Genomic DNA, 27,964 nt, shown 5'->3' with positions numbered 1-27,964 from the left:
AGTGTACCGCAGACAGTTTTGAAAGTTCGGATGAATAAGTATTAGATGTTGATGACTTTCATAGTTGATTTAAGAAGGAAGATGTCTGTGATAGGTAACCTGTGTGTTTTGGAGGGCTGATTGTCTCTCAGAGAAGGTGATTTGAAAGACTGGATATAAAGAAAATTTTGAGTGATTACTTTATACAAGACAATTATTAAATAGAACAAAACTCTGAAATATGGCTTATCTGGCTTCTGTGGATTCTTGATAGCTAACCTCTCCCCTGCCGCGCCACACACACTTCCCCAAATTTATTAACCTTCCTTGGCTTTTTTGGCCTCTTCCTTGTGCACTTTTTACTTCTGTCTCCTTTCTTTAGGTCCAGAGATTTTATTTCTTTCATTTTTGTTTGTGAATAAAAAGTCATTCATACCTTTTTATTATGGCCATGCCTAGTTATTAAAAAAAGGAATTCCTCTCCCAAAACCACACTGTAGCTACTCTTGGAAGATTTCAACAACATTTTCCCCCTTTCTAAGTGAAAGAAAAATAGGGAGATCTTGATTTTTATTTATTCTCTCTAGAAACCAAAATGTAATTTAAAAGCTGGTAGTACTGTGGCTGCAAGATTAAATTTATTGTAATATCAAAAGGATTTATAGCATTCACTTTAAGCGAGTGGGTTTGATTTATGAAGTTTTTTTTTTTTTTTTTACCATTATGTGCATATGGGAAAACACTTTAAATCTTGTTTTCTTTCTTTTATTATTCAGACTACAATGTTCATCGATTGTTCTCCCTTTCTCTAGCCAGCCCTGTTTTCATTTGCTTACCTCCTTCTGTGCGTACAGGATAGCACGTGTGACACAAGGGTTACTGTGTTTTGAACAGATTTCCTTTTTGATTCCTGAGTGCGGGGTCCTTCCGGACAGGCTGAAGAGTGTCATACAGAACTTTGGAAAGTATTACCTGGTGAAGGATTTACCTCTTCATGAATTTGTTACTCATGAGTTTATCGACTCATTCATTAATAAAGGTAAGAGCCAGTTTCCAAATAGGTGTTTCCTGGGTGAAGACAGACATGATTAAGGGGGAAGCCTGAGGGCACCGTTTTGGGTGCCGTGACCTCAAGGTTCATCACCAGGGGCAGATAGCCTCCAGTTTGGCTGTTATTGACCGGACAACCTGAGCAACTTCGGGTGGTATTATGTTTTGTCTGCAAATGCTGTCTCTCATGCTCCCATACACACAAGCTTGCATATGCACACGGACACAGGCACAGGAAGACACGTGCACAAACACAGGCTCTTCCAAACACACTTGCACACACAGATTGGCAGAGGCATCCATAGACAGGCTATTATGGACCAGACTTCCTGAGCAATGCCAGGCATTTTTCACTTGTTTGATTTATAGTTCCCTTTTCAAGCACTTCAAAGCGGGTTACATTCAGTTACTGTAGGTATTTCCTATCCCCAGTGCGTTTACTAAGCATTTTTCTCGTAGATGCAGAATGGGAGAAAAGTCTTAGTAAATCAGGCTCTAAGGGCCTCATTTTCTAAAGTATCGCAGGCCTGTGATACTTTAGAAAATCACGCTAACAGGGGGTGGGGGCTGAAGCGGGGAGGGGCAGTTCGGCAGCGATTGCACCTCCGTGATGCAATCGCTGCCAGCATCGCGCCTAATAACTACACCATAGGAGGCGTAGTTATTGGGCGCGAAATAGCCAGTGAAAAGGGCCTTACCTTTCCGCTGTGCGCGCCGTCCTCGCGGAGTCGGCCCCGGTGACGCCCCCGACGACTCCTCTTCCGGGGCTGACTCCGCCCCGATTTCAGTAGAGCAGGCCTGCGATAACTTTGGAAAATAAGGCCCAAAGTTTGTAACTGAAGCAATGTAGGGTGAAGTGACTTGCCCAATGTCACGAGCAGCAGCGGGATTTGAACCCTGGTTTCGCTGGTTCTCAGCCTGCGTCTCCCACCACAAGCTGAATAGTAGTGAATAAGATGATAATGAACATACAAAGGCAGGTTTCAAAGGGGGTTTGCCCAAGGAATTAGTGGGGTAAATCCATATGGATAAAAATTACAGCATGAGCGCTTTCAGCTGTGGGGGAGGGAAATCATGTGTGGAGATTTCATTTCCAAATCCTTGTGCTTGCTTTTTCCCCACAGACCCCTCCCTGCATAAGCAGCAGGTGCAAAGTGCAAGGGGATGAAACCTTGCTGGTCAATTTACACAGCTAATTTCTCTTTTGAAAATTAGCTTGCAGGTTGGGGGGGGGAGCAAAGGTTGCTTGTTATACTATTCACAGATCCACGATTATCACAAGGCATTCTTCCTTTTTGGAGCTCTCCTTTTAAAATATTTCAAGATATCTCTTATAAACCACCATCATGGCTTGAAGAAGCCCTACAGCTCCGGCCTGCAAAGTCGTCACCCCTCTTACAATACCTTTTTAATGTATCTCGCCAGTCATAAGTCCCATTAAAAAAAAAAGAGTTCTTTAGGTCCATCATAACAGCTTTGGTCAGTGATTACTGTGTGCACAGGCCCTTGCAGTGGACAATGTCCGTGCTCATGCTGTCAGTAGTGCACATGTCCCTCCTGGCACAGGAGGTCCGCATGTGACCGCTCTATGGCTTCTAGGTCATATCTGTTTAGTTTACCGGTTAAAAACAATTAAAAAAAATTTCTACACAGGTAAGTACTTAATAAAAGAGAATTTGGAGTGTGGGATATGTTCTTTTAAAAAGCTGAATTAGATGAGGATTTGGCTATTGTCCAATGATTTGAAAAGCAGGAGTGCATAGTTATCTTCCAATTCTGTTCTTTCTCTGCAGTAACAGTGTTTGTGTAAAAGTGATTTTTAACGAGGAAATTTACAAGCTGTGAGCTGGAAGTCTATAAAAAGCCATATACAGCAGCACCCTTATAAACTTATTTTCACACTTTTTTTTTTTTAAATCAGAGGATAGGTGCTTTAGTGTGGAGAACACTACATGATTGCTTTGACATATGAGAAATATAAAAAAAAAATTACTGCACTAAAAAAGGAGAGATTAAGTGATTATCGCAGGGTTAAAGATCCTGTCACTTCTAGGTCACCAGTTCAAGTGTGCCTCGGGTCAATAGTGACTGAAAGTCATTACTATCGGGAAGCTGTTTTGTAGCCTTGGTGAAATGAGTTGTTTCTCAGTCCACTTCCCAATAGACAAATGTCCACATTACTAAGAATTAAAAAAAAAACCCACCCTCACTGTTTGGCGCAGCTTGGTACTATTGTTGACTGTCTAAACTGAGGTCAGAGATTGTACAGACATGGAGAATGAATTACTCTCTTGCCCTCTTAGAGCAGGGCAGACACACACACAGGTGGTGGGGAAGCTTGCACTGCAGTTCCCTGTGTGCTGGCTGGTCTGGGGATAAATGGAGGACTTTAATCTCCAGTGGGGTTAGGCAGGCATTGTATGTTAGCATTGAAATTGAAATGGCTGTTTGTTTTTTCTTGTGATGAGGAAAGTCTTTATTGGACGGTGTCTTTATTTATTTATTTATTTATTTATTTCTTGTTCTTGAGCTGGTGAAATGTATTTTTGTTCTGCGTTAGGAACAAAAGATGTATTGAAAGAGTTTTGATAGAAAATCTTCAGTTCCAAATCTTTATGTTCGTGGGCTTCTGCCAAACACAACAAACACTGTGGTTTCACTAGGATGCGGGGTTTTTTTTTTTAAAGTAACAGGCTTCCTTGTTTTGACATTTTACCTGTTCTTATACATTATAGGTGCGTTCTATGCCTTATCATACAACACTAAAATAGACCAAGATAATACAGCAGCTGTGCTGCCAACAGGTAACAATCTTAATTTGTTATATTGAATGGACAAAATATTTTGACAGCTTATTTCAAAGAGGTCGATATTCATACCCATTTAGATTGGTAACTTACAAGTTAATCCACCTAAATAGCAAGTTTAGCCATATTATCTGACTATAATTTAGCTGATTTAAAAAAAGGTATTCTGGGACTTACCTGGCTAATCTAGTTGATTTTCAGTAATAAACAAGGTCGGGGGGGGGGGGGTTTGTGATAATGAGCAGGCGGTCGCATCGCGGTGGTGCTGCACACTATCGCTCCTGTAGCTGTGTTTGGCGCTAATGCGGGTGCTAATGTGCACCCTCAGCGCTAAAGGCCCCTATGTTTCCTTAACCCTGCATAAACCCTGCCCAAACTCCTCTCCTTTCCCTAATTTGAATTTCCAAATCGCGCTGCCGTATCGGCCCATCGCGATTTGAAAACGACCCCGTAAGTTAGCTGTATAACTTTAGACCTACTTCAGAGCAGATCTAAAGTTATGCGGCTAGATAAGCAACCTCTTAACCGAATTATCTTCAAAGACGTTAAGTGGCAATCTTGTAAACCCCCCCCCCCCCCCCCAAAAAAAAAAAAATTACTGGTCCCAGCCAATTCAACTCCCAATCCCCATCTCAAATGTTACAAACACTGTTCTGGCCCAGATCCCTCCCCCCCAAAGCCCTTCAAAACAGAACTCATGGCAGCGGAGCAGCCTGCTGAGCAGTTACGCTGCTACTAAGAGCTGGAATGGAAGTGTTCCAGATCACCGCAGATTGCAATCCTGGGCCACATAAGGGCCTATTGGAGGTACTGGATGGGTGGGAGACCTTGTGTGGGGGGAAGGGGGGAGATGGTGGCATGAGGGGGTGGAGGGTGATGATTTTACCCTATTTAATTCAGTTTTTTTCCCCGAGGCAGGGGTGGGGAGACTGTTTCAAAGACAGTGTGCATGGATAGCAGATTTTATAACAAACGAGCATATATGCACGTGTTATAAAATCGGCGCATCCGTGTGCGTGCGCGACTCTTAAAATCTACCTTTAAATCTAGAAACCAAAGCACAATCTCAGTGTTGAATTTTATACATTTATCTTGAGCGTTTAGCCAGGCCAGTCCCTCTTGCTATCTTCCTAACAAGAGCTCTGAAGAGGTGCAAAGAATCAGTAATATATATAAGATTGATTTTTCTGCCCATGTATTCCCCTATCTGCTGGTGTTCACCTCCCTCTCTTAGGCAAGTTCCTCAGATCTTCCTTTGATCTCACAGTCAATCACTATTCCTTTAAATATGTCACACTTATGATTCCAGCTGCACATGAAGGTCTGTGCCTCTGTTTTCATCTAGATCTTATCACTTAGGCTAGTAAAAGATTCTGACTTAGCTTCAGTTATTTTAACTTGCCTTAATATTTGCTCAGTTCTCACAGGACAAGCAGGGTGGTAGTCCTCACATATGGGTGACATCACAGGATGGAGCCCAGTCATGGAACACTTTTGTCAAAGTTTCTAGAACTTTGACTGGCACCTACTGGGCATGCCCAGCATGGCAATAAACCTGCAGCCAGCAGGGGTCCCCCTTCAGTCTCTTCTTTTTTCCGCGCAGCAGGAGCCACGCGGGTTAAGGAGCTCCACAGAGATTCCTGACAGGAACCTTCCTCACGGAATTACTAAAAACTTTCATACCCCACAGGAGTCCCTCCTTTGAATTTTTGACTCCGTGGTACTCCAGTAAGTTTTTACCCATTTTCTGTCAATTGTGTCGAGTTTGGCCCTCGCGGCCTACTGGCCGTCGACTGTACCGTGGCTAAATTTTTTCAAAGGCCATGGCGTCCGGGTTTTGTCGGTGCCCGGACTGTACTCGCACCATGTCCATAACAGACCCTCATAAAGTCTGTGTAATGTGTCTCGGGTGCGAGCATGATGTCCTGACTTGTGCCTTAATGACACCAAAAGGTCGCAAGGCTAGAATGGAGAAAATGGAACTTCTCTTCCGTTCTCAAACTTCGCCGTCGATTGCATCAACCTCGTCTGAACCGGCACCGTCCACTTCGCGCCAGTATCGGCCACCAGCCAGTGACCGTCCGGCGTCGACGACTTCTTGGCCTTCGACTACCTCTACTCCCCCTCAGGACAGAGGGGATCATAGAGAAAAACATCGGCATCGACACTGGAAGTCTTGGACCATCAATGAAGGAAAATCATTGACCTCGCCATTATCCAAGCCGCCATCGAAGAAACCCCGCCCAGAAAAGGTACTGAGCCTTTCTGCGACCGGGGACGGGTATCGGGAGCCGCGACTCCGCCTTTAACTGTGGTCCCTCCGGCTATGCCTCTGCCTCCTTCTTCCCTTCCGGAGCCAGGGCTGCTTGCTCCAGGTCTCCGTGAAGAACTGGACCAGATGGTTCAGGAGGCCATCGATAAGGTGATGCACAGACTCCACGGTCCCCCCGCGCCAAAATCTATGCCAGTCGCGGAACAGACCATCGATCCCATTCCGGCAGCATTGGCCTACTGCTCTCGAAGATGGAAGCACTCATAGCCGCTTTTCCACCGATGTACCCTGGGTCACCGATGGCTCCAGTGCCTTCCCCACTTACCCTGTCATCGGGAGGGGAAACACCGTTCCGCATTCCTCCATCGGGAGTCCTTCCTATGCCTCAACCATCGATGCCGATGCGCCACTGATCTATCCATCGATGCCCTCGATGCCTGCACCGGTGCCCTCAATGCCTTCATTGGTGCCTCCAGTACTTCCCTCGATGCCTTCAGATCCTAGACCAGGGCCTTCAGGAATACCATCATCCCATCCTTCTCAGGTTCCTAGAGGGGCAGGTGCTGATCCCTATGACACCTGGACTGACGATTCATCTCAAGACACCGATGACTTATCGCCACCTTCTCCTACTGAAAGTAGGAAGCGTTATCCTACAGAGGACTTGTCCTTCATAAATTTTGTGAAGGAAATGTCTGAATTGGTTCCCTTCCAATTACAGACTGAGCAAGATGATAGGCACCAAATGATGGAGCTGTTACAATTCCTGGATGCTCCCAAGGAAATAATCTCCATCCCTATTCACCAGGTTCTTTTGGATCTCCTCAAAAAGAACTGGGAACTCCCTGGTTCTGTTGCTCCAGTCAACAGAAAAGCTGATACCACCTATTTGGTCCAGTCAGCCCCAGGATTCCAGAAACCTCAGCTGGATCACCAATCTGTGGTTGTAGAATCTGCCCAAAAGAGGGCAAAAAAGTAACAGGCATCCAGGAACAGAAATTCCTGGATGCCATTGGCCGGTGTGTCTTCCAGGGATCAATGCTTATCTCTCGGATCGCCTCCTACCAGCTGTGTATGACCCAGTACAACAGGGTCTTATTCAATCAGATACAGGACTTTGCAGAGTCCCTGCCTCAGCAATTCCAGGAACAGCTTCAAACCCTGGTACACAAGGGTTTCGAGGCAGGGAAGCATGAAATAAGATCCTCTTATGATATCTTCGACACCGCTTCCAGGGTATCTGCAACTGCTATTTCAGCAAGAAGATGGGCCTGGCTTAAGTCTTCGGACTTGCGCCCTGAAGTACAAGACAGATTATCTGATCTGCCCTGCATAAGAGACAATCTGTTTGGCGAACAGATTCAGCAGACAGTGGCGGAACTCAAGGATCATCATGAGACCCTTCACCAGCTCTCTCTGATGCCCTCTGAGTATTCCTCCAAACAGCTTTTCAGGAAGGATACTAAAAAGTCATTCTTCCGTCCAAAGAAGTCCTATCCACCACCGTCTAGAACTCGTTCCACGAGACCTTTCCAAAAGGCCCAGTCTCGTCAATCGCGGAAAAAAAGCCGCAGGCAGCTCCTCAGCCGGGCCCTGCTTCCGGCTTTTGACTCCTGCATAGAGAGCAGCAGCCAGTTTCCACTGCCTCAGATACCAGTGGGAAGTTGATTGTGCCATTTCTCAACAGGTGGCACACAATCACCTCGGACCAGTGGGTCCTTGCCATAATTTTGCAAGGTTATCAGCTGAACTTTCTCTCCATCGCACCGGACTCCCCACCTCTACCGACGTGGAGAACATCAGACCACTCAATTCTCCTGGAGCAGGAGGTCTCCCCTCCTCCTCCAGTCCAGAGCCCTACTCCCAACAAGGCCTAGGATTCTAATCCCCCAAAAAATCAGGCGGCATTCGTCCAATTCTGGACCTACTCGCCCTCAACAAGTACCTCCACCGAGAAAAGTTCAAGATAGTGACCTTGGGTTCCCTCCTTCCTCTTCTGCAAAAAGGAGACTGGTTCTGCTCTCTCGATCTCCAAGACGCGTACACACACATTGCGATGACTCCATCTCATCGCAGGTTCCTGAGATTTCTGGTAGGCCCCAAGCACTATCAGTACCGAGTGCTTGCATTCGGCCTGGCATCTGCACCACGAGTCTTCACCACGTGCCTCATAGTAGTAGCAGCCTTCCTCAGAACTCAAGGTGTTCAAGTCTACCCCTATCTAGATGATTGGTTGATCAGGGCTCCCACTCAGCAAGCTGCTCTGTCATCCCTTCATCTTACTTTACACACTCTGATTTCGCTAGGATTTCTCGTCAACTACGCGAAATCCTGCTTAGTCCCATCTCAAACTTTATCATTCATAGGGGCAGACTTGGACACCTTGCAGGCAAAGGCATTTCTGCCTCGACAGCGAGCTCTCACTCTCATCTCTCTCGCACACCAGCTACAGTCTCGGCACCGCATGACTGCACGTCACTTCCTCATCTTACTAGGACACATGGCGTCCTCAGTACAGGTTACCCAATGGCCCGCTTGGCCATGAGAGTCATGCAGTGGACTCTAAGGTCACAATGGACTCAGTCCGTCCAATGTCTATCGACCACTGTCCACATTACCGGCTCACTTCTTCAGTCTCTAGCCTGGTGGCAAAATCAGATCAATCTCCTCCAAGGCCTGCCCTTCCAGGCTCCAGACCCTCAAATAATTCTCACCATCGATGCTTCCAACCTCGGCTGGGGGGCCCATGTCGCTGATTTGCAGACACAAAGAACTTGGTCTCCAGAGGAAGCCAAACACCAAATCAATTTCCTGGAGCTGCGAGCAATCAAATATGCTCTCAGGGTATTTCAAGATCACCTTTCCAACCAGGTCATCCTCATTCAGACGGACAACCAGGTGGCCATGTGGTTCATCAGCAAACAGGGAGGGACGGGCTCCTACCTACTGTCAGGAGGCTGCACAGATATGGGCGGAGGCCCTCTCCCATTCAATGTACCTCAGGGCCACCTACTTGCCGGGAGTGGACAATGTGTTGGCGGACAAGCTGAGTCATGCCTTTCAACCTCACGAGTGGTCCCTCAACCCCACTGTAGCGGACTCAATATTCCAACGTTGGGGTTACCCTCAGAACCGCAAAGTAGAGAACTTTTGCTCTCTTACTCTCAGCCAAGAGATGCGTTCTCCCTCTCATGGGCAACAGGTCTCCTATATGCATTCCCTCCACTTCCACTTATCTCAAAGACTCTCGTGAAGTTGCATCAGGACAAGGGACGCATGATACTGATAGCACCTCACTGGCCTCGCCAAGTGTGGTTTCCAATACTTCAGGACCTCTCCATTCACAGGCACATTCCTTTGGGAAAGGACCCGCTTCTGATCACTCAGAACGACGGGTGCCTACGCCACCCCAATCTTCAGGCCTTCTCTCTGACGGCCTGGATGTTGAAAGGTTAATTCTTCAGCTACTTAACCTTTCGGAGCCAGTTTCCCATGTCCTGATTGCTTTCCCGAAGCCTTCCATGAGAAAATCTTATCTTTACAAATGGAACCGGTTTAAATCATGGTGTTCTTCTCAATCCCTTGATCCCTTTACCTGTTCCACCACGAAGTTTCTAAACTATCTCTGGCACTTGTCAGAATCAGGTCTAAAAACATCTTCCATCAGAATGCATGTCAGTGCGGTAGCCGCCTTCTATAGAGGTGTCGGGGATGTTACTATTTCAGTACAACCCCTCGTAACATGTTTTCTGAAGGGCTTGCTTCACCTCAAGCCTCCTCTGTGCCCTCTGGCCCCTTCTTGAGACCTCAGTCTGGTTTTGGGTCGGCTCATGAAACCACCATTCGAGCCTCTCCAATCCTGTGATCTTCGCTATCTCACATGGAAAATGATTTTTCGCAGAGTTAGTGAGTTACAGGCCGTAGTTTCCTGCCCGCCTTACACTAAACTTCTGCAGGACCGGGCATTACTCCGCACTCACCCTAAGTTCTTACCTAAGGTAGTATCGGACTTTCACATTAATCAATCCATTATACTACCTACCTTCTTTCCCAGGCCCCACTCCAATGCAGGAGAACAGGCTCTGCATACCCTTGACTGTAAACGGGCTCTAGCGTTCTATCTAGACCGCACAGCTGCCCACAGGAAAAGCAGTCAATTGTTTGTCTCTTTCCATTCCACCAAATTGGGGCAACCTGTGGGTAAGCAGACTCTCTCCTCCTGGTTAGCGGACTGCATATCCTTTTGCTATCAGCAAGCAGGCATTCCACTTCAAGACCATGTTAAAGCACACTCTGTGAGAGTCATGGCAACTTCAGTAGCACACCTACGCTTTGTGCCGCTTCCTGACATTTGCAGGACTGCTACCTTGAGTTCTCTCCATATCTTTACAGCCCATGATTGCTTAGACAAAGCCGGAAGACAAGATTCCATCTTCGGCCAATCTGTCTTGCACAACCTTTTTGCAACTTGACGTACCAACACCCTTCCACCTGCCCGTTAGGGTTCAGGATGCCCTCTACCAAATTTCACCCAGTCCTAGTGCCTATTGCACATCTGTGTACATTTGGTGCATTTCTCAGACATCCTCAGCTCTGTACTCACCCATATGTGAGGACTACCATCCTGCTTGACCTGTGATAAAGCAAATGTTGCTTACCTGTAACAGGTCTTCTGACAGGACAGCAGGATGGTAGTCCTCACGAAACCCGCCCGCTGCCCCGCGGTGTTGGGTTCGTATTTTATTCTTATTTTATTTTTTGGCACTGCCTGTAGCTTTAAACAAGACTGAAGGGGGACCCCTGCTGGCTGCAGGTTTAATGCCATGCTGGGCATGCCCATAGGTGCCAGTCAAAGTTCTAGAAACTTTGACAAAAGTGTTCCATGATTGGGCTCCATCCTGTGATGTCACCCATATGTGAGGACTACCATCCTGCTGTCCTGTGAGAACACCTGTTATAGGTAAGCAACATTTGCTTTATAGGGGACCAACCCTTTGTTTCGAGATGAAATCGGGCCATTGGATGCACACAAGTTGCAACAATAACCCCTTTTGATAAAATTACAACAGAGAGGATGTTCAGGCTTTAAACTAGAGCTTTAGCACATCCAGGCTTAAAACATTTGTCTGACGATGAAAAAGATCAGGACAAGGAATCAACATTGTGCAGTGAGCGGTATGACAAAAGGGTGGATCAGATAGTGCATAACTAACAGAATGGATGGCTAGAAATCCAGCAGATTTTCCCTTCATGGATCATTTGCAGTAGCCTCTAAATTGTTAGCAATGTCTGTGAGACATGCCTGTAAATGGCGAAGAGAGAGTGTGCTCATATTTCCAGATGTTTATGGATATACCGTATTTTTCGCTCCATAAGACGCACTTTTTTTCCCCCAAAGGTGGGGGGAAAATGTATGTGCGTCTTATGGAGCGAATATAAAAAAAAAACCAAACAAAAATCTAACAAACACCCCCCCCGACTCCCCCAAGACCTGCCGACTTAATTTCCTACACCCCCCCCCCCCCACAAGACCTGACAAATTAATTTCCTGCAACCCCCCACCCTCCTGACCCCCCCAAGACCTGCCAAACGTCCCTGGTGGTCCAGCGGGGGTCCGGGAATGATCTCCTGGGCGTGGGCCGTCGGCTGCCAGTAAACAAAATGGCGCCGACGGCCCTATGCCCTCCCTATGTCACTGAGACCGACCGCTGCTATTGGTCGGTCTCAGTGACATAGTGAGGGCATAGGGCCGTCGGCGCCATTTTGTTTACTGGCAGCCGACGGCCCTATGCCCTCACTATGTCACTGAGACCGACCAATAGCAGCGATCGGTCTCAGTGACATAGTGAGGGCATAGGGCCGTCGGCTGCCAGTAAACAAAATGGCGCCGACGGCCCTATGCCCTCACTATGTCACTGAGACCGACCAATAGCAGCGGTCGGTCTCAGTGACATAGGGAGGGCATAGGGCCGTCGGCGCCATTTTGTTTACTGGCAGCCGACGGCTCACGCCCAGGAGATCGTTCCCGGACCCCCAGGGACGTTTGGCAGGTCTTGGGGGGGTCAGGAGGGTGGGGGGTTGCAGGAAATTAATTCGGCAGGTCTTGGGGGGGTCAGGAGGGTGGGGGGTTGCAGGAAATTAATTCGGCAGGTCTTGGGGGGGTCAGGGGGGTGGAGGTTGTTAATTTAAAGGGTTGGGATGGGGATGGGGGGGGGGGGTTTGGGGGTTCCCACAGAGAGAAAAATTTTCTGATCTGGGGAGTGGACCGAAATGGCCCTCCCCAGACCCGAAAACAAAATGGGGAGAAAAAAAAAAACTATGCACTCCCCTAATTTGCTCCATAAGACGCCCAGACGCAGAGCCGGTTTAGCACAATTTTTTTTTTTTTTAAATTTTCCCCCTCTGAATCCTAGGTGCGTCTTATGGTCAGGTGCGTCTTATGGAGCGAAAAATACGGTAAGTAGTTTTGGTCAGATTATCTAATGCCTCCCACAGGTATTTTAAGTTCCTCAAGGATTGGGGGCAGCGCCAGTGTTTAGGTCAACGATTTGGCAGGTAGGGGTGTTATGCTAGTTAGAATTCAAGTATATTTATTCAGTACATACATTCTGGTTAGTACAATATGTCTCTTTAAGAAGGACTTTTTCATAATAAACACAATCAGAAATTTTATACACAATAATAAGTGACATGTGATAAGTAATATTGACCTTTATCTATATATAATACCATTAGTTCCTCGGTAATAGTGTGGCTAATTTGCTTAATAGAAAATAGACAAAGCAAGAGGTTGTGTGGACCAACATGAATCAGAGCTAATGTACGACTGATGTATTTCATTATTACGCTCACACAAATTGCAGAACATCTACGCAAAATGGGATACAGGAGTTGATAGAACAGGGCCTAAACATGCAAATTTAACATTGTTGCCTCCAGATATTCAGAAAGGAGGTCAAAAACTGGACTATGTGGCCAACTTTTTTGGACAACAACAAAGTACGGACATGTAAAGGGGTTACTGAAATGAGATGGGCAGGGCATGGGGATTATTGAAACAGTCTCCTTTTTTTATTGTGAGGGCAGCTGAACTTTGCCGCTGCAGCCATGTACTTTTAAGATTTGCAAGCAGTGGTGTTTTACCTTGGGGAAAGGGGAGCAAGTTAAGGGAAAGCTTGAAATGTATGTGTGTGTGGCAGTAGAAGAGGACCAGAAGGCTCATCTGCATACTGCTCCCAGCATCCCCCGGGAGAGGAGTCCAGAGGTCACCGCAAGCGTTTCAGGGATTGAATTCCACAGCCCCAGCTTCCGGAGGCCCCGCTCTCTATGGAGTACTAAAGAAACGTTTGATTGTACTCTTCATGATAATGGAACACCCTATACCAGGGCTTCCCAAACGTTTCCCGGGGACCCCTAGCCAGTTGGGTTTTCAGGATATCAACAATGAATATCCATGATATAAGTTTGCATATAATGAGTTTCTGTGATATGCAAATCTATCTCATGCATATTCATTGCTTTTATCCTGAAAACCCGACTGAATGGGGGTCCCTAGGACAGGTTTGGAAAGCCCAGCTCTACACACTGGCCTCTTAGCATTTGGGGAATTTTATTCATGGCATTACTAATCTATATATTATTTTTAGGAAAACTTATTTTATCATTGGACAAGGACACGTATGAAGAGCTTGGATTGCAAGGCCGGCCATCTCTTTATTCTGGCAAAAAAGTAATGAGATATAGTAAGTATTAATTAATATATATTAGAAAATCTTAATGTTTGTTAGGAAATGATAGTGGGAGTTCAAAATGCAATAGTTGAAAAACAAATTTATACTTTATGCTCTATTGCGGCAAAGTGGCTTTTATGCCATCCTTCACATCACAAACAGGTCGATACAGTAACGTTGAGTTAAAGATTCCCCGTCTGTAACGTGCTGGGAGCGCACAATACAGACGAGTAAGGCCATCCAGCGATACAGTCTCCAGTTTCACGCGTCCTTAGCGCTTCCTAAACCCTTTCCTAAACCCTTTCCGCACCCAGCATGTAAATGAACGAAAAAGCTGTATAATGAAGGAATTAGCTATTCCCCTGCGATACTGTAACGGGCGCTGATATTATCTCCTCCGTAACCCGCTGTTCTGCCGCGGCCTTAACCTGCTAGTTTACCGCCTCCCCCTAGTAGGAGTTAGTGTAGTGTAGTGTAAAAACATTGCTTACCCGCCCTGGTCCCGTCCGGTCTCCTGCAGCCCCGTACGGTCCCCTCCTCCCGAAGCAAAAAAAAAAACAAACGAAAAAGTAGCAAGGCTTGGGCCTGCTACGGTAAGTGTAAAAAGTGTAAAAAACAAAAAACCTGTGTGTTATATAAAAAAATAAAACAATTTTAAATACCTGTCGGAGGGCCGTGGGTCCAGGCGGCCGGTGGGCGGCGGGCAGCCATCAGCGGCATCCGGTAGTCCCTTCCTCCCTCCCTCCCCTGCCTGGATGAGCGCCAAAATCGCACGGGCGGGTCGGCAGCGGGGGGGCGGCAGCAGGATCCGGGAGCGGCGGGTAGGCAGCAGCGGGGTCCGGGGGGGGCAGCGGCAGCAGGATCCAGGGGCTGCAGCATGTTCGATCGGGCAGGCAGGTAGGTGGCAAAAAAAAGATGGCCGCCTGCACGGGAAAAGCGTGCAATTGGCCGCTGAAGACGTGACGTCACGACGTTTGGCGTCACGGGGTGTGACGTCACGTCTTCAGCGGCCAGTTGCAGCTTTCCCCCGTGCAGGCGGCCATCTTTTTTTCCCACCTACCTGCCCGATCGAACACGCTGCCCCCCCCTGGATCCTGCTGCCGCTGCCCCCCCCGGACCCCGCTGCCGCTGCCCCCCCGGACCCCGCTGCTGCCTACCCGCCGCTCCCGGATCCTGCTGCCGCCCCCCCGCTGCCGACCCGCCCGTGCGATTTTGGCGCTCATCCAGGCAGGGGAGGGAGGGAGGAAGGGAGAAGGGACTACCGGATGCCGCTGATGGCCGCCCACCGGCCGCCTGGACCCACGGCCCTCCGACAGGTATTTAAAATTGTTTTATTTTTTTATATAACACACAGGTTTTTTGTTTTTTACACTTTTTACACTTTTTTACACTTCCTGGTACCTGTCATTTCAAATGTCATTTGAAATGACAGGTACCAGCGCACCCAGGTTACTGTATAGACGCTGTTACAGCGCCTATACAGTAAAATGGGTTGCGCGGGCATAACCCTTCCCTAACGCTTCACAGCCGCGGCATGCATTTGCATGCGATTAGAAAAGAGAATCAGGCGTTAGGTCAGGAGAACTGTGCGTGCGGGGAGGAAGGGTGCGCCTGACACTGCCGCACTGTTTTTACCGCGGCCTTACTGTATCGAGCCGAAAGTCAGCAATACTATCGTACCACAGTTGAGATTTATCTTTCATCAGTTATATGTGATCAACCGTCAGAAAGCTTGTGCAAAAAAAGTCAGCAAATTCTTTTTTCTTTTTTTTACATGCAATAGTTTGTAGAATACTGCTTTTTCATCACAAAGTATAGTAGGGTTATGCATCCTCATCCAAGCAAATATGTAGTGTGTTAGCATTTGCAAACATTTTTAGCTTTGAATACTCTGTTTAATATCTTTTAAATTGACTTTGTTGATCTGTGTTTTCATCTTCCAGTTGTTACCATTGACCTGACTGATGCAGCTTTTCTCCCTGATACTAAGAAACATAAGAGAGTGCTTTGGGCTTTACAAGAAAATAAACCTCTGAAATTTGATTTCCTCGTGGGATGGCATTCTGCAGGTAGTAAGACACAAAAAACTATACAGAAACTTACTGTCCTCCTTTAATTATTTCCATCTTTTAAAAAAATCCTTCCCTTCAATCCTGACTTAGATGGCACATGCACCCTCTGTTTACCAAGCACTGCAAGGGAAGTCTGCTCCCATACTAACATTGGAGCCACCCCAATAGAGGCAACTACCTTCCCTCCTTCTCTGGAGCTCAAGTACTTCACTTCAATGAGACACTCAAAAACTTTACTTTTAACAAAATTTAAAGGTGAATTTCCAGAGTTGCGTGGGCGCAGATAGATGTTCATGTAAACGCTGTTTTATATAAACTTCTAATATACATGCGCAAGTAATGATGTGCGATTAAATTTGCTTGTATAAAAAAAAAAAAGGCACGGGCCGAGGGCGTTCTAGGGCAAGGCCAACATTTACGCACATAGGGCCGGATTTTAAAAAGATTATGCACGTAAATGGGCTTGCGCGCGTCGGGCCTATTATGAAAAGATCGGGCAACGCGCGTAAAGCCCTGGGATGCGTGTAAGTCCCAGGGCTTTAGTAAAGGGGTGTGGGCGGGGTCAGAGGCTCCAGGAACAGCGGCCATTTGCCGCTGTGCCCGGGATTGTGCACCGGCAGTTGGCCGGCTCGCACAACTTACTTCAGCCCCATGGCTGAAGTAAGCTTTTGTGACAGAAGACCAAAAAGGTAGGGGGGAAGGGAAGGTGGGGTGGGGGGGGTAGGGAACGGGGAAAGGCAGTGCAGCTCAGAGCAGGCTCAGTGCGCGCAAGGTGCACAATTGTGCACCCCCTTGCTCGCGCTGACCCCGGATATTTTAACATGTTGCGCGCCTGCGCACGCATGTTATAAAATCAGGCATACATTTGTGCGTCGGGTAGCGTGCGCACATGTACGCCCGCGCGCTCCTTTTTAAAATCTACCCCATAAAGTTTATATTTTATGACCTGCAAAAGCTACATCTGTAGGTATATTACCTAAGTATATTTACATCTGATAATTATATAGTGTAAGTGATGATAAAATTCTTTATAGCCAAATAGTGACTGGGTAAGGGGTCAGGGTAAACTGGGGGGAGTTCAGGCTGAAGAATGAGGAGAGTATTGATGACCTAGAAATAAGACTGGGCAAACTATTGGACTAATTGGTAAAACTGGTAATTTCCTTCATGCATGCTTGTTACCAAATTTGGTGACTTGTATGCATAAAAGCTGACAAGTTCTAAGGAAAATATGCAAGTTAAATCTCCATGTATAAATGATTAAAATTAGGAGCACAAATACTTGCGTGTTGGAAATTTGCTGCCACTTAGCTGGATAAATCTCAAAAACCGCTACTTATCTGGACAAGTAAATCAGCCGGACAAGTGTTAAAACGCTACTTACCTGGCTCTGTTTGCAATACGTGCCGCATATGTTGTTGGGTAGATTTAAGCGGATTTTATATATATTGTGTGTGCACATTTGCACGCACAATATAAAATACATGAGCATGACCATGCATGCCCCTATACATGCATATGTGGGCATGCATGCTCATGTTTTAAAGTTATCCTCCCTATAATTATTATTATTTTGGATTTTTAGCCCACTTTTCCAAGTAATACTCCAAGAGGCTTACTACATTATTTGTATTCAGGTGCAATAAGTTCTTTCTCCAAAGAACTTAGTCTTAAGTGTGTACCTGAAGCAATAAGATATAAAGTGACTTTCCTAGCGTGTAGCAGATGGACTCAGAACCAATGGGTATAGTGTACTCGTGCCAGCAGTTGGAGACGGATCAGATTTCAATCTGACGTCAGCCCCTAGTACATATACCCCTGCAGGAAGTGCAGATCCTCAGTATTTTCTGTCTCCAAAGCAGTTAGGAGCTATCTCACGCTCGCTGAGCGTTCTACCAAATTTTAAAGAAAATTCCTACCTGAAGACGAGCCCCGCACTCCTGCGGTGATACCCTCGGGTCCCTCCCCCAGTTGAGTTTCCCGAGGTGATTTCCGTGGTCCCTCGGAGGTAAGAGCCTCTGTCCGGTGGCCGAATCGCGGCAGGGACCTAGCCCCTGAGTGAGAAGGGCTCGGGCGCGGCATAGAGGCAGCCTCGGTCTGGAGCCGTTCGCGGCGAGGACTTAGCCCCCGAGCGAGACGAGTTTGGGCGCGGCTTAGAGGCAGCGGGTGCACCCTCAAAAGCGGCGGTGAAGGTAGTTGCCCTCTCCCCCCACAGCCGGAGACCGCCCGGGACGAGACCGGGAAGCGCCGAAGATAAGGTAGAAATCTTTACTTGTGCCGGTCTCCGAGGATTGAGGACGAGCGGAGGCCATCGGCCGAAGCCAGCGCCACCGGGTTGATCCACCCTAGCAGGGCCAGACCCCGGCATTTCCAAGGGCTTCCCATGGTCACCGTCGCCATCTTGGCTTAATCTCGCCGTTCTCATCGCCGCCGGCCGAGCACACAAAATTACCTGTGCGCACAAACCTACTTCTGCGACTAAGTTACATGCACAAGAACACTCAGACGCATAAGCGGCACGCGCAAGTCCCGGTCGCACGGACTACGCGCACTCGACTACCGGCGCGCACATCCGGGGTTAAGCGCACAGATACGCGCACAACCCGATTTAAGCGCACTAATACGCGCTGAAGTACACGCACGCGACCAGGCGCTCCGGAGCGAAACATGTACACGCAGGCAACCTCGACGCCGCCAAGATCTGAAGTAAAATCCCTAGGCCTCTGCTCAGCATGCCACCTCGGGGCCGCCCAGAGCCAGGAAGCCGACGCTCTATGCACCCAATGCGAGGAGGCCCTGGGAGATCCACCACAAGCTCAGACTCGCCCAGGGCCAGGGACTAGCTCTTCAGGGGGCTTCCTGGAGCTAGCAAACCCCAGCGGGACCCCCTCCTAGCCGGAGGCTCCCAGGGAAACAGCGCCACTCAATGTGGACCCCTCGTCTATTTCTTGGGTGGAACTCTTCAAGGGGATTCACGCCTTTGTCCGGATGCAAACGGATTCCCGGGCGGACCAACCACATACGTCGCAGGAGGACACCTATGCTCCAGGCCCCTCAAGACCCAGGCATAGGCCCTTACCGCCAAGTAGTCCTACCTTCGAGGGCATGGACTTCTCAGAAGACGAAGACGAACCTCTAGAAGAAGGAGAACTCCCCCCGGGGACAGAACCCCACCGAACCATGAGGCGGTTCTTCACAAGGGAGGAGCTCCCGGACCTGGTCTCCCAATGCCTGGCAGAACTAGCGATCCCGGTTTCAGAAACCCAGGGGGATCCAAGGAGAACCCATTTCTGGAAGGCCTTCGACGGACCTCCCGTCATTTCCTGCTCTTGCGAGCCGCGCAACAGCTTATTGACCTGGAATGGAACACCCCAGAGTCTGCCTTTAAAGGCCAGTTTGTACCCCTTGGACCCAGCAACCAAAGACATGCTCGCTTGCCCAAGAGTGGACGCCATGGTCTGCGCAGTCTCCAAGCGCACCACCATCCCGGTGGAGGGAGGAGCAGCCCTCAAGGACACGCATGACTGACGGCTGGAAGCTATGCTTAAGCAGTCATTTGACGTGGCCGCTATGTCTCTTCAGATTGTGGCCCGCTGCACCATGGTGACACGTGCCTGCTTATCCCAGGCCAGGAACGGCACACCGGGAGATATCCTTGACCCAGCGCTATCCTTTCTAACGGACGCAGCCTCAGACCTCGTACGCACAGTGGCCAGAGGAGTATCATCAGCGGTGGTGGCCAGGAGACAGCTCTAGCTCAGAAGCTGGTCGGCCGACCCATCTTCCAAAACACGCCTCACAAGAATACCATTCAAAGGATCACTTCTGTTTGGCAGCGATTTAGAAAAGATGGCGGGCAAATGGGGCGAATCACCAGTACCGCGACTTCTGGAAGACAAGTCAAGGAGAGTCCAGCGACAGCCTTCCAGGACCTCCAGGGGCAGAAGCTCGCAGCGCTTCAACTCATACAGGGGCAGCTACCAGGCGCCCCGCCCTCCGGGCAGGAACCAGTCCTTTCGGAGCAAGCACAACAAGAGGAGAAACAGCTCGGGCTCAGGGCCCGGCCACGCTCCGCAATGAGAATCAGCCGACCCATCCAAGGGAAGCCATAGGGGGCAGACTGGCCCTATTCTACCAAAGATGGGTCGAGATAACTTCGGACAAGTGGGTCCTAGCCATCATCCGGGAAGGGTACTACCTGGACTTCATACGCACTCCCCCGGACAAGTTTGTGGAGTCTCCTTGCCACGACCCCACCAAAAAGGCAGCAGTGGAAGTTACACTGGCCAGGTCCCCCGCTTCCGCATGGAAACCCTGAGATCCGTAATAAAGGCAATACAGCCGGGAGAGTTCCTCACCTCCCTGGACCTGTCAGAGGCGTACCTGCACATCCCAATTCATCAGGAACACCAGCGTTACCTACATTTCAAGATCCTGGGCCATCACTACCAGTTCCGGGCCCTACCCTTCGGGCTAGCCACAGCACCACGGACGTTCACCAAGGTGATAGTGGTAGTGGCGGCAATACTGCGGAAGGAAGGAGTCCTCGTACATCCTTACTTGGACGACTGGCTGATCAGGGCAAAGTCACCAGAGGAAAGCATTCAATCAACCAACAGAGTCAAGTCTCTATTGGAGAGCCTCGGATGGGTGGTCAACACGAACAAGAGTTCCCTGCAGCCCTCACAATTGTTGGAGTACCTGGGGGTCCACTTTGACACCAAGGAAGACAAAGTCAGCCTGACTCCCACAAGGAGATCAAAACTGTGGAACCGGTTGCAATCCTTGATGAGCGACCCCTGCCCCTCGGCATGGGATTACCTGCAGGCCCTAGGGCTGATGGCATCCACACTGGAAGTGGTTCCCTGGGCGAGGGCCCACATGAGGCCTCTACAACACTCACTGCTGTCCCGCTGGAACCCACGGTCGCACTATTACACCGTACGCTTACCTCTCCCGGGTACAGTCCGGACCAAACTTACGCTAGTGGCTGCAGCCCAGCCACATGAACAGAGGCTCAAAACTGTCATCCCCAACCTGGACTCTAACGACAGACGCCAGTCTACGGGGATGGGGAGCACACTGCGAGGAACTCTAACCGCCCAAGGGCAGTGGAACGCAGAAGAGGCAGGATGGAACATCAATCGCCTAGAAGCATGGGCAGTCAGACTCGCCTGCCTGCGGTTCGCTCAAAGACTCCGAGGCAAAGCGGTCAGAGTGATGTCCGACAACGCCACAACGGTTGCCTACATCAACAAGCAAGGGGGAACCAGAAGCCAACAGGTGTCACTGGAGATAAACCCACTGATGGCATGGGCGGAAGCAAATCTACAGGAGATCTCCGCCGCCCACATCGCCGGGAAGGACAACATCACGGCAGACTTCCTCTGCAGAGAAAGTCTAGACCCAGGAGAATGGAAGCTATCTCCCGCAGCCTTCCGGATGATAGTAAACCGGTGGGGAACACCGGAAATGGATCTCCTGGCGAACAGAACCAACGCCCAAGTACCCAGATACTTCAGCCGCAAGCGGGATCTACAATCCCAAGGGATCGATACCCTGGTGCAAACCTGGCCACACGGCACCCTACTGTACGCCTTCCCGCCGTGGCCCCTTTTGGGCGCAATGATTCACAAGATACAGCTACACAAGGGACTAGTTCTTCTGGTGGCACCGGATTGGCCAAGAAGACCGTGGTACGCGGAGATGAGAAGACTGCTGGCAGGGAACCCTCTCCCCCTGCCCCCTCTCAGAGACCTGCTACAACAAGGTCCGATCGTCCACGAGGACCCGACTCAATTCTCTCTTACGGTCTGGCCATTGAAAGGGCTCGCCTGAAGAAGAGCGGATACTCGGGGGCGGTAATAGACACCCTCCTCCGAGCACGCAAGTTCTCCACATCGCTAACATACATAAGGATCTGGAGAATATTTGAGGCCTGGTGCGAAGATCACGACATCAAGGCACGCTCACTTAAAGTTCCCGTGATGCTGGAGTTCCTACAGAGCGGACTTCAGAAAGGACTGTCCCTCAATTCCATCAAGGTACAGGTGGCAGCACTGGCATGCTTCGGCACCAGGGACGACAGTGATAGCCTAGCCTCTCACCCGGATGTGTCCAGTTTCCTGAGAGGAGTCAAAACACATTCGCCCACCGCTGAAGTGGCCGGTACCTCTGTGGAACCTCAACCTCGTCCTGAACTTCCTATCTGGATCCACCTTCAGACCTCTTCGAGGCCTATCACTCCGTCAGCTGACCCTGAAGATTGTCTTCCTCCTGGCAGTTTGCTCAGCGCGACGCATCTCTGAACTACAAGCACTGTCTTGCCGTGAGCCCTTCCTTAGGTTCACCCCAGGATCCATCCAGCTGCGCACGGTACAGTCATTCCTTCCCAAAGTGATCTTCCACTTCCATGTGAACCAGACCATCTCGCTCCCCTCGGCGGGAGCCCTGGAGAATTCGGAAGAAATCCGTAACCTGTGTCACCTCAACGTTGGCAGAATCCTCTCCAGATACCTCGAAATGTCAGAACCCGTACGGAAGACGGACCACCTTTTCGTCCTTCACAGCGGGAAAACACTAGGGGAAGCAGTCTCGCGGGCAACCATAGCTCGCTGGATCAAGGAAGTTATCAATGCGGCCTACGTAGAAGCAGGGAAACCTCCACCTCAACCAGAGCCCAGACAGCGTCCTGGGCAGAAACAAGAATGATGTCGCCTGCTGAGATATGCAGGGCGGTGACATGGTCCTCCATCCATACCTTCTCCAGATTCTACCGTCTGGATGTTCAGGCTCGGGAGGACACGGCATTCGCAAGGGCAATACTAAGTGGGTCACAGGCAGCCTCCCACCCGGTTCGGAAGTAGCTTTTATACATCCCATTGGTTCTGAGTCCATCTGCTACACGCTAGGAATTGGAGAAATTACTTACCTGATAATTTCGTTTTCCTTAGTGTAGACAGATGGACTCAGCAGCTCACCCTTGGCTGCCGTCACGCATGGTATTGCAAATGATTCAAGGGTAAGCCTCCTTTCGTTTACCTAGGTCTCCACCCGGCTGGGTGTCGACACCTTCCGGTTGAGCTCCCTGGCGGTCTCCAGCTATACTCAATCGACCAGTTCAAATTATTCCAGTTAATCAAGTTATAACGTTTATATAGTTACGAAGTTATACAAGTTAATCAAATTAACCAATCCGTCAGTCAAACATATATCCACAATGCTTTGCAAGGAAGAATACTGAGGATCTGCACTTCCTGCAGGGGTATATGTACTAGGGGCTGACGTCAGATTGAAATCTGATCCGTCTCCAACTGCTGGCACGAGTACACTATACCCATTGGTTCTGAGTCCATCTGTCTACACTAGGGAAAACGAAATTATCAGGTAAGTAATTTCTCCATTGCCCAAGGTCGCAAGGAGTGTCAGTGAGATTTGAACCCTAGTTTCTTGGTTGAGAAACAGGCATGAATTCCCTGTACGTACCTGGATCAGTCCAGACCGTGGGTTATGCCTCCCTTCCAGCAGATGGAGACAGAGAAAAACTTTAAGGGCGCCCTCTATTTACCTGGTGCACCCTCTGCGTCCCTTCAGTATTTCTCTTGTCTCCAGCAAATGAAGGTTGCAGAACCTGCGGTTCCCTTTTCAAATTGTTTTTAGGATAGGAATTTTCAGGAGAATTTCTCTTCCTTCCTATTAAATTAAGTGCAGTTATTCTCTTGGATGAATCAAGTTTAAAAAAAAAAAAAAAAAGAAAGAGTGTTTATTTTCTCATTAGGTCTGGTTTAGACTTGCATTTTGAACTTCCATAGCTCTTTCAGATCTCTGAGTCTAGTAAGTCCGGGGACATTTTTTCCTAGGTGGATTTCCTGGCTTGCAGGGTGCAAGCTGGTGGTCCAGCCTCCCCCCCTGCTCTGGGACCGGCTTCCCTGAGATGCTGCATTCCACGGGGCAGCACTAGCTGAGACGTCACATTCCTCAGCTTTCTTGTTTAAAAAAAAAACAGTGTGGTTGTCTGTTTCCTTTGGAGCAGAGGTTTCACTTGCTCTTACCTGCTCCTGCCAGGCTCCGGGGGTGTTTTTCTGCCGGCTTTAGCCTTTAGTCTTCCCCCATGCCACGATCCTCGCGATGTTCAGCCTGCGGGGAGCCCAGGACGCGGCTCTCCCGCGAGGGAATCTGCTCCAAGTGGTGAGGGATCTTCCAGGGCTCTGCTGATCGATCCAGCGCACGCTCTCAGGCACGGCTGCAGTCAGGGGGTCGGCCCGATTCCCGCCAAGCGAGGGAACAGCGGCCATTTTGAATTCTGATTCTGCTGCTGCAACGCAGCCAAATGGCAGCCCTGACGCCAATTTTTCACTTCCGCCACCCATTTTAACTCCTGTTAACCCGCCAGCCTCTGGAGCAGAACCAGGGGAAAGTCCAATGTGACCTACTCCTGCCCCTGACCCCTCACTTGCTTTTTCAACTGATTTTTTTGCTCTTGTTGCACAGACCTTACCTGGCCAGCATTTCTCAGCCAGATGGTTCAGCTTCAGGCACCCCTCCTCCGAAGGTGATTAGATTGCAAGATTCACAGGATGTTTCAGGGGTTCCTCAGGGATCCTCCCGGGTTCGGGTGGTCCCCAATCCGGTCCTGCCTCCCCCTCCTCCCGCTGATCCTGACCAAGATGATCCTGCTTCTTACATGCAGGTGGAAGGGGATGATCCAAGAGTCTTGCATCTCTTTCAGAGAGATGAGTTAGACCCCCTTATTCCCCATGTCCTGGCGGAGTTAAATATTGATGCGCCACGGGATACACCAGGCACCAGTTCAGGGACCTCCAAGGGTGATCCCGTCCTAGCAGGGCTGCGTCCTCCCGCAAAGACTTTTCCTTTTCATCCCATGCTACTACAGTTGCTGTCCAGAGAATGGGATGCTCCGGAGGCTACTCTGTGGGTAGGAAGAGCTATGGATAAGCTCTATCCTCTTCCTGATGAATTTCTGGAGCTCCTCAAGGTGCCCAAGGTGGATGCTTCGGTGACGACAGTCACGAAGTGAACTACCATTCCTGTGACGGGAGGGGCAGCCCTACGGGACCTACAGAACCGCAAGCTGGAAGTATACTTCAAGAGAATCTTTGAGGTTTCAGCCTTGGGAGTCTGAGCTGTGGTATGTAGCTCCCTCATGTAGAGAGCAGGTCTTAGATGGGTGCAACAGCTGCTCAGTACACAAGAACTACCACCGGGGGAAGCCCAACAGGCAGAACACCTTGAGGTGGTGATAGCTTATGGGGTGGATGCTCTCTATGATCTCTGAGTGCTGGCTAGGTCTATGGTATCAGCGGTCTCGGCTAGATGCCTTCTCTGGCTCCGTAACTGGTCGGCAGACTCTTCTTCGAAGACTCAGCTGGGATCTCTCCCCTTTAAAGGCAAATTATTTTTTGGTGAGGATTTAGAGCAGATCATCAAAGCCCTGAGAGAAAACAAGGTTCATAAACTTCCAGAAGACCGTCCGAGGAACTCCAGGACGTTCAGCTCTTCCTGGAACCGTTTCCAGGGCCAGTGGCATTTTAGTCAGGCAAGGCCTGTCTCGCAGAGACCTCCTTCATCAAGATCACAATCCTGGTCCCATTCCTTTCGTGGCCATAGAGCCTCTCGGTATGGATTGCCACAAACCTCATCTTCAAAATTCATCCAATGAAGGGTCGCTGGTCCACTCCTCGCCTCCCTGGATAGGGGGACGTCTCTCCCTGTTTTACAAGGAGTGGGTCAAAATGACATCGGACCAGTGGGTTCTGGATATTCTACAGCATGGTTACGCTTTAGAGTTTGCTTGGCCCCTAAGAGACAGGTTCCTTTTTTCACCCTGCGGTCTGCTGAAGAAACAACGCATTGTGTGTCAGACCCTCAACAGACTTCTCGACCCGGGACCACCGAAGGAACATGGATTAGGCCACTATTCCGTTTACTTCGTGGTCCCCAAAAAGGAAAATTCTTTCCGGCCAATCTTGGACCTCAAAACAGTCAACAAGGCCCTCAAGGTCCCACACTTCAGAAGGGAAACGCTGTGCTCCGTCATTGCGGCAGTACGCGGTGGGGAGTTCCTGGCGTCCTTGGACCTCACGGAAGCTTATCTCCATATCCCCATCTACAAGGATCATCCGCATTTTCTCCACTTCAAAATTCTCGGCCAGCATTTTCAGTTTCAGGCCCTGCCTTTCTGCCTAGTCCCCACACCTTCACCAAAATGATGGTGGTGGTGGCAGCGGCCCTGCGGAAAAAGGGAGTCCTGGTCCATCCCTATCTGGACAACTGGCTCATCGGGGTGAAGTCCCAGGAGCTTTGCAGCCTGGCGGTCAATAAGGTGTTGCGCCTCCTAAGCTCTCTCGGATGGGTGGTCAATTTTGCCAAAAGCAGCCTCGTTCCCTGTCAGATGCTGGAATTCTTGGGAGCACGCTTCGATACCAGGGTGGCCAAGGTTTTCCTTCGCCAGGATCGAGTGCTCAATCTCATTTCTCATGTACAGCATCTCCGTTGCCTTACACTTCCCACAGAATGGGATTATCTCCAAGTCCTGGGCTCGATGGCATCAACTTTAGACTTTGTTTCCTGGGCATTTGCGCAAATGTGACCTTTACAGAGAGCGTTACTTTCCCATTGGAAACCAGTGTCACAGGATTTTCAAGCTCCCTTACCGCTATTGGAAGTGGCCAAGGTCAGCCTGGACTGGTGGCTCAGTCTGGATCACTTGCTATAGGGAGTAGACTTGGAGATACCACAGTGGGTGATCATTACCATAGATGCCAGTCTCTCCGGCTGGGGAGCTGTCTTTCAAGTTCATTCGGCTCAGGGGCAGTGGACTCCAGAGCAAGCGACATGGCTGATCAATTGCCTGGAAACCAGAGCAGTTTGTCTTGCGCTGAAGCGTTTTCACCCCCTAGTGCAGGGCAAGGCGGTACGGATACTGTCCGACAACGCGACCACGGTGGCGTACATCAATCGGCAAAGGGGAACGAATAGTCTGCACGTCTCTCGGGAAACAGACAAACTAATGCCATGGGTGGAGAAACACCTATCCCGCCTGGCAGACTGCATATCTCTTTGCTATCAGCAAGCAGGCATTCCTTTTCAAGACCGTGTCAAAGCACACTCTGTGAGGGCCATGGCGACTTCAGTAGCACACCTCCGATCGGTGCCGCTTCCTGACATTTGTAGGGCTGCCACCTGGAGTTCTCTCTACACTTTCGCAGCCCACTATTGCTCGGACAAAGCCGGAAGACAAGATTCCATCTTCGGCCAGTCTGTCCTGTGTAACCTATTTCCAACGTGACATACCAACACCTTTCTGCCCGCCCGGTGGGGTTCAGGATGCCCTCTACCAAATTCCACTCCAGTTGTTGTGCCTGTTGCATGCTGTTGGGTACATTTGGTGCATTTTCGGACATCCTCCCCGGACCCGCCGCCCTGCGGTGTTGGGTTTGTAACGTTTTGTTATTTTTTCGGCACTGCCGGTAGCTTTCAAATAAGACTGAAGGGGGGACCCCTGCTGGCTGCAGGGTTAGTGCCATGCTGGGCATGCCCAGTAGGGGCCAGTCAAAGTTCTGGAAACTTTGACAGAAGTTTTCCGTGATTGGGTTCCATCCTGATGATGTCACCCATATGTGAGGACTAACATCCTGCTGTCCTGTGAGAACACCTGTTACAGGTAAGCAACATTTGCTATCACGCACTGGAGGAGGGGAAGTGGCAATTTTCAAACCTGCGGGCAGGTGAAAAGTTCACTGGTGCTTTTTACCCACAGATGTGCACCAGTTTTCAAAGAGAAAGTATGTGTGGATGTTTCCTTTGAAAATGGTCCAAGGGGAAAAAAGTACCAGCAGAAGTTTGCACCTGCTTTTTCCGTGGATTCATTTTCTTATCTAATATGCATAATTTTGAAAATCCAAAAATTTTTTTACTTGTCTAATATATAGACACATGCATGTGTAAATACATATTAGAAATGCAATGCTCATTACTGAAACTGTTCTCATTCAAAACACAGTGCTGGCATTTATGAATAAATATTTTTTATTT

General features: G+C 49.3%; 1 protein-coding gene across 4 annotated transcripts in view; it reads left to right on the top strand.

Moving 5' to 3' along the window:
- RPP40 (ribonuclease P/MRP subunit p40) overlaps window positions 1-27,964 on the top strand; it is a 55,736-nt gene that overhangs the window by 10,617 nt on the left and 17,155 nt on the right. For 3 of the 4 annotated variants that reach the window (XM_029590592.1, XM_029590588.1, XM_029590590.1), the window contains exons 2-5: window positions 874-1,018; window positions 3,765-3,833; window positions 13,755-13,850; window positions 15,782-15,907. In XM_029590592.1, the coding sequence (XP_029446452.1) occupies window positions 874-1,018; window positions 3,765-3,833; window positions 13,755-13,850; window positions 15,782-15,907 (436 nt within the window). Of the gene's footprint in view, window positions 1-833; window positions 1,019-3,764; window positions 3,834-13,754; window positions 13,851-15,781; window positions 15,908-27,964 lie in introns of all 4 variants that reach the window. The other variant, XM_029590589.1, reaches the window with a different exon arrangement.

This window comes from Rhinatrema bivittatum, chromosome 2, assembly GCF_901001135.1.
Source record: "Rhinatrema bivittatum chromosome 2, aRhiBiv1.1, whole genome shotgun sequence".
NCBI lineage: Eukaryota > Metazoa > Chordata > Amphibia > Gymnophiona > Rhinatrematidae > Rhinatrema > Rhinatrema bivittatum.
Note: the sequence above shows the minus strand (reverse complement) of the source record. Positions and strands in the feature narration are given on the sequence as shown.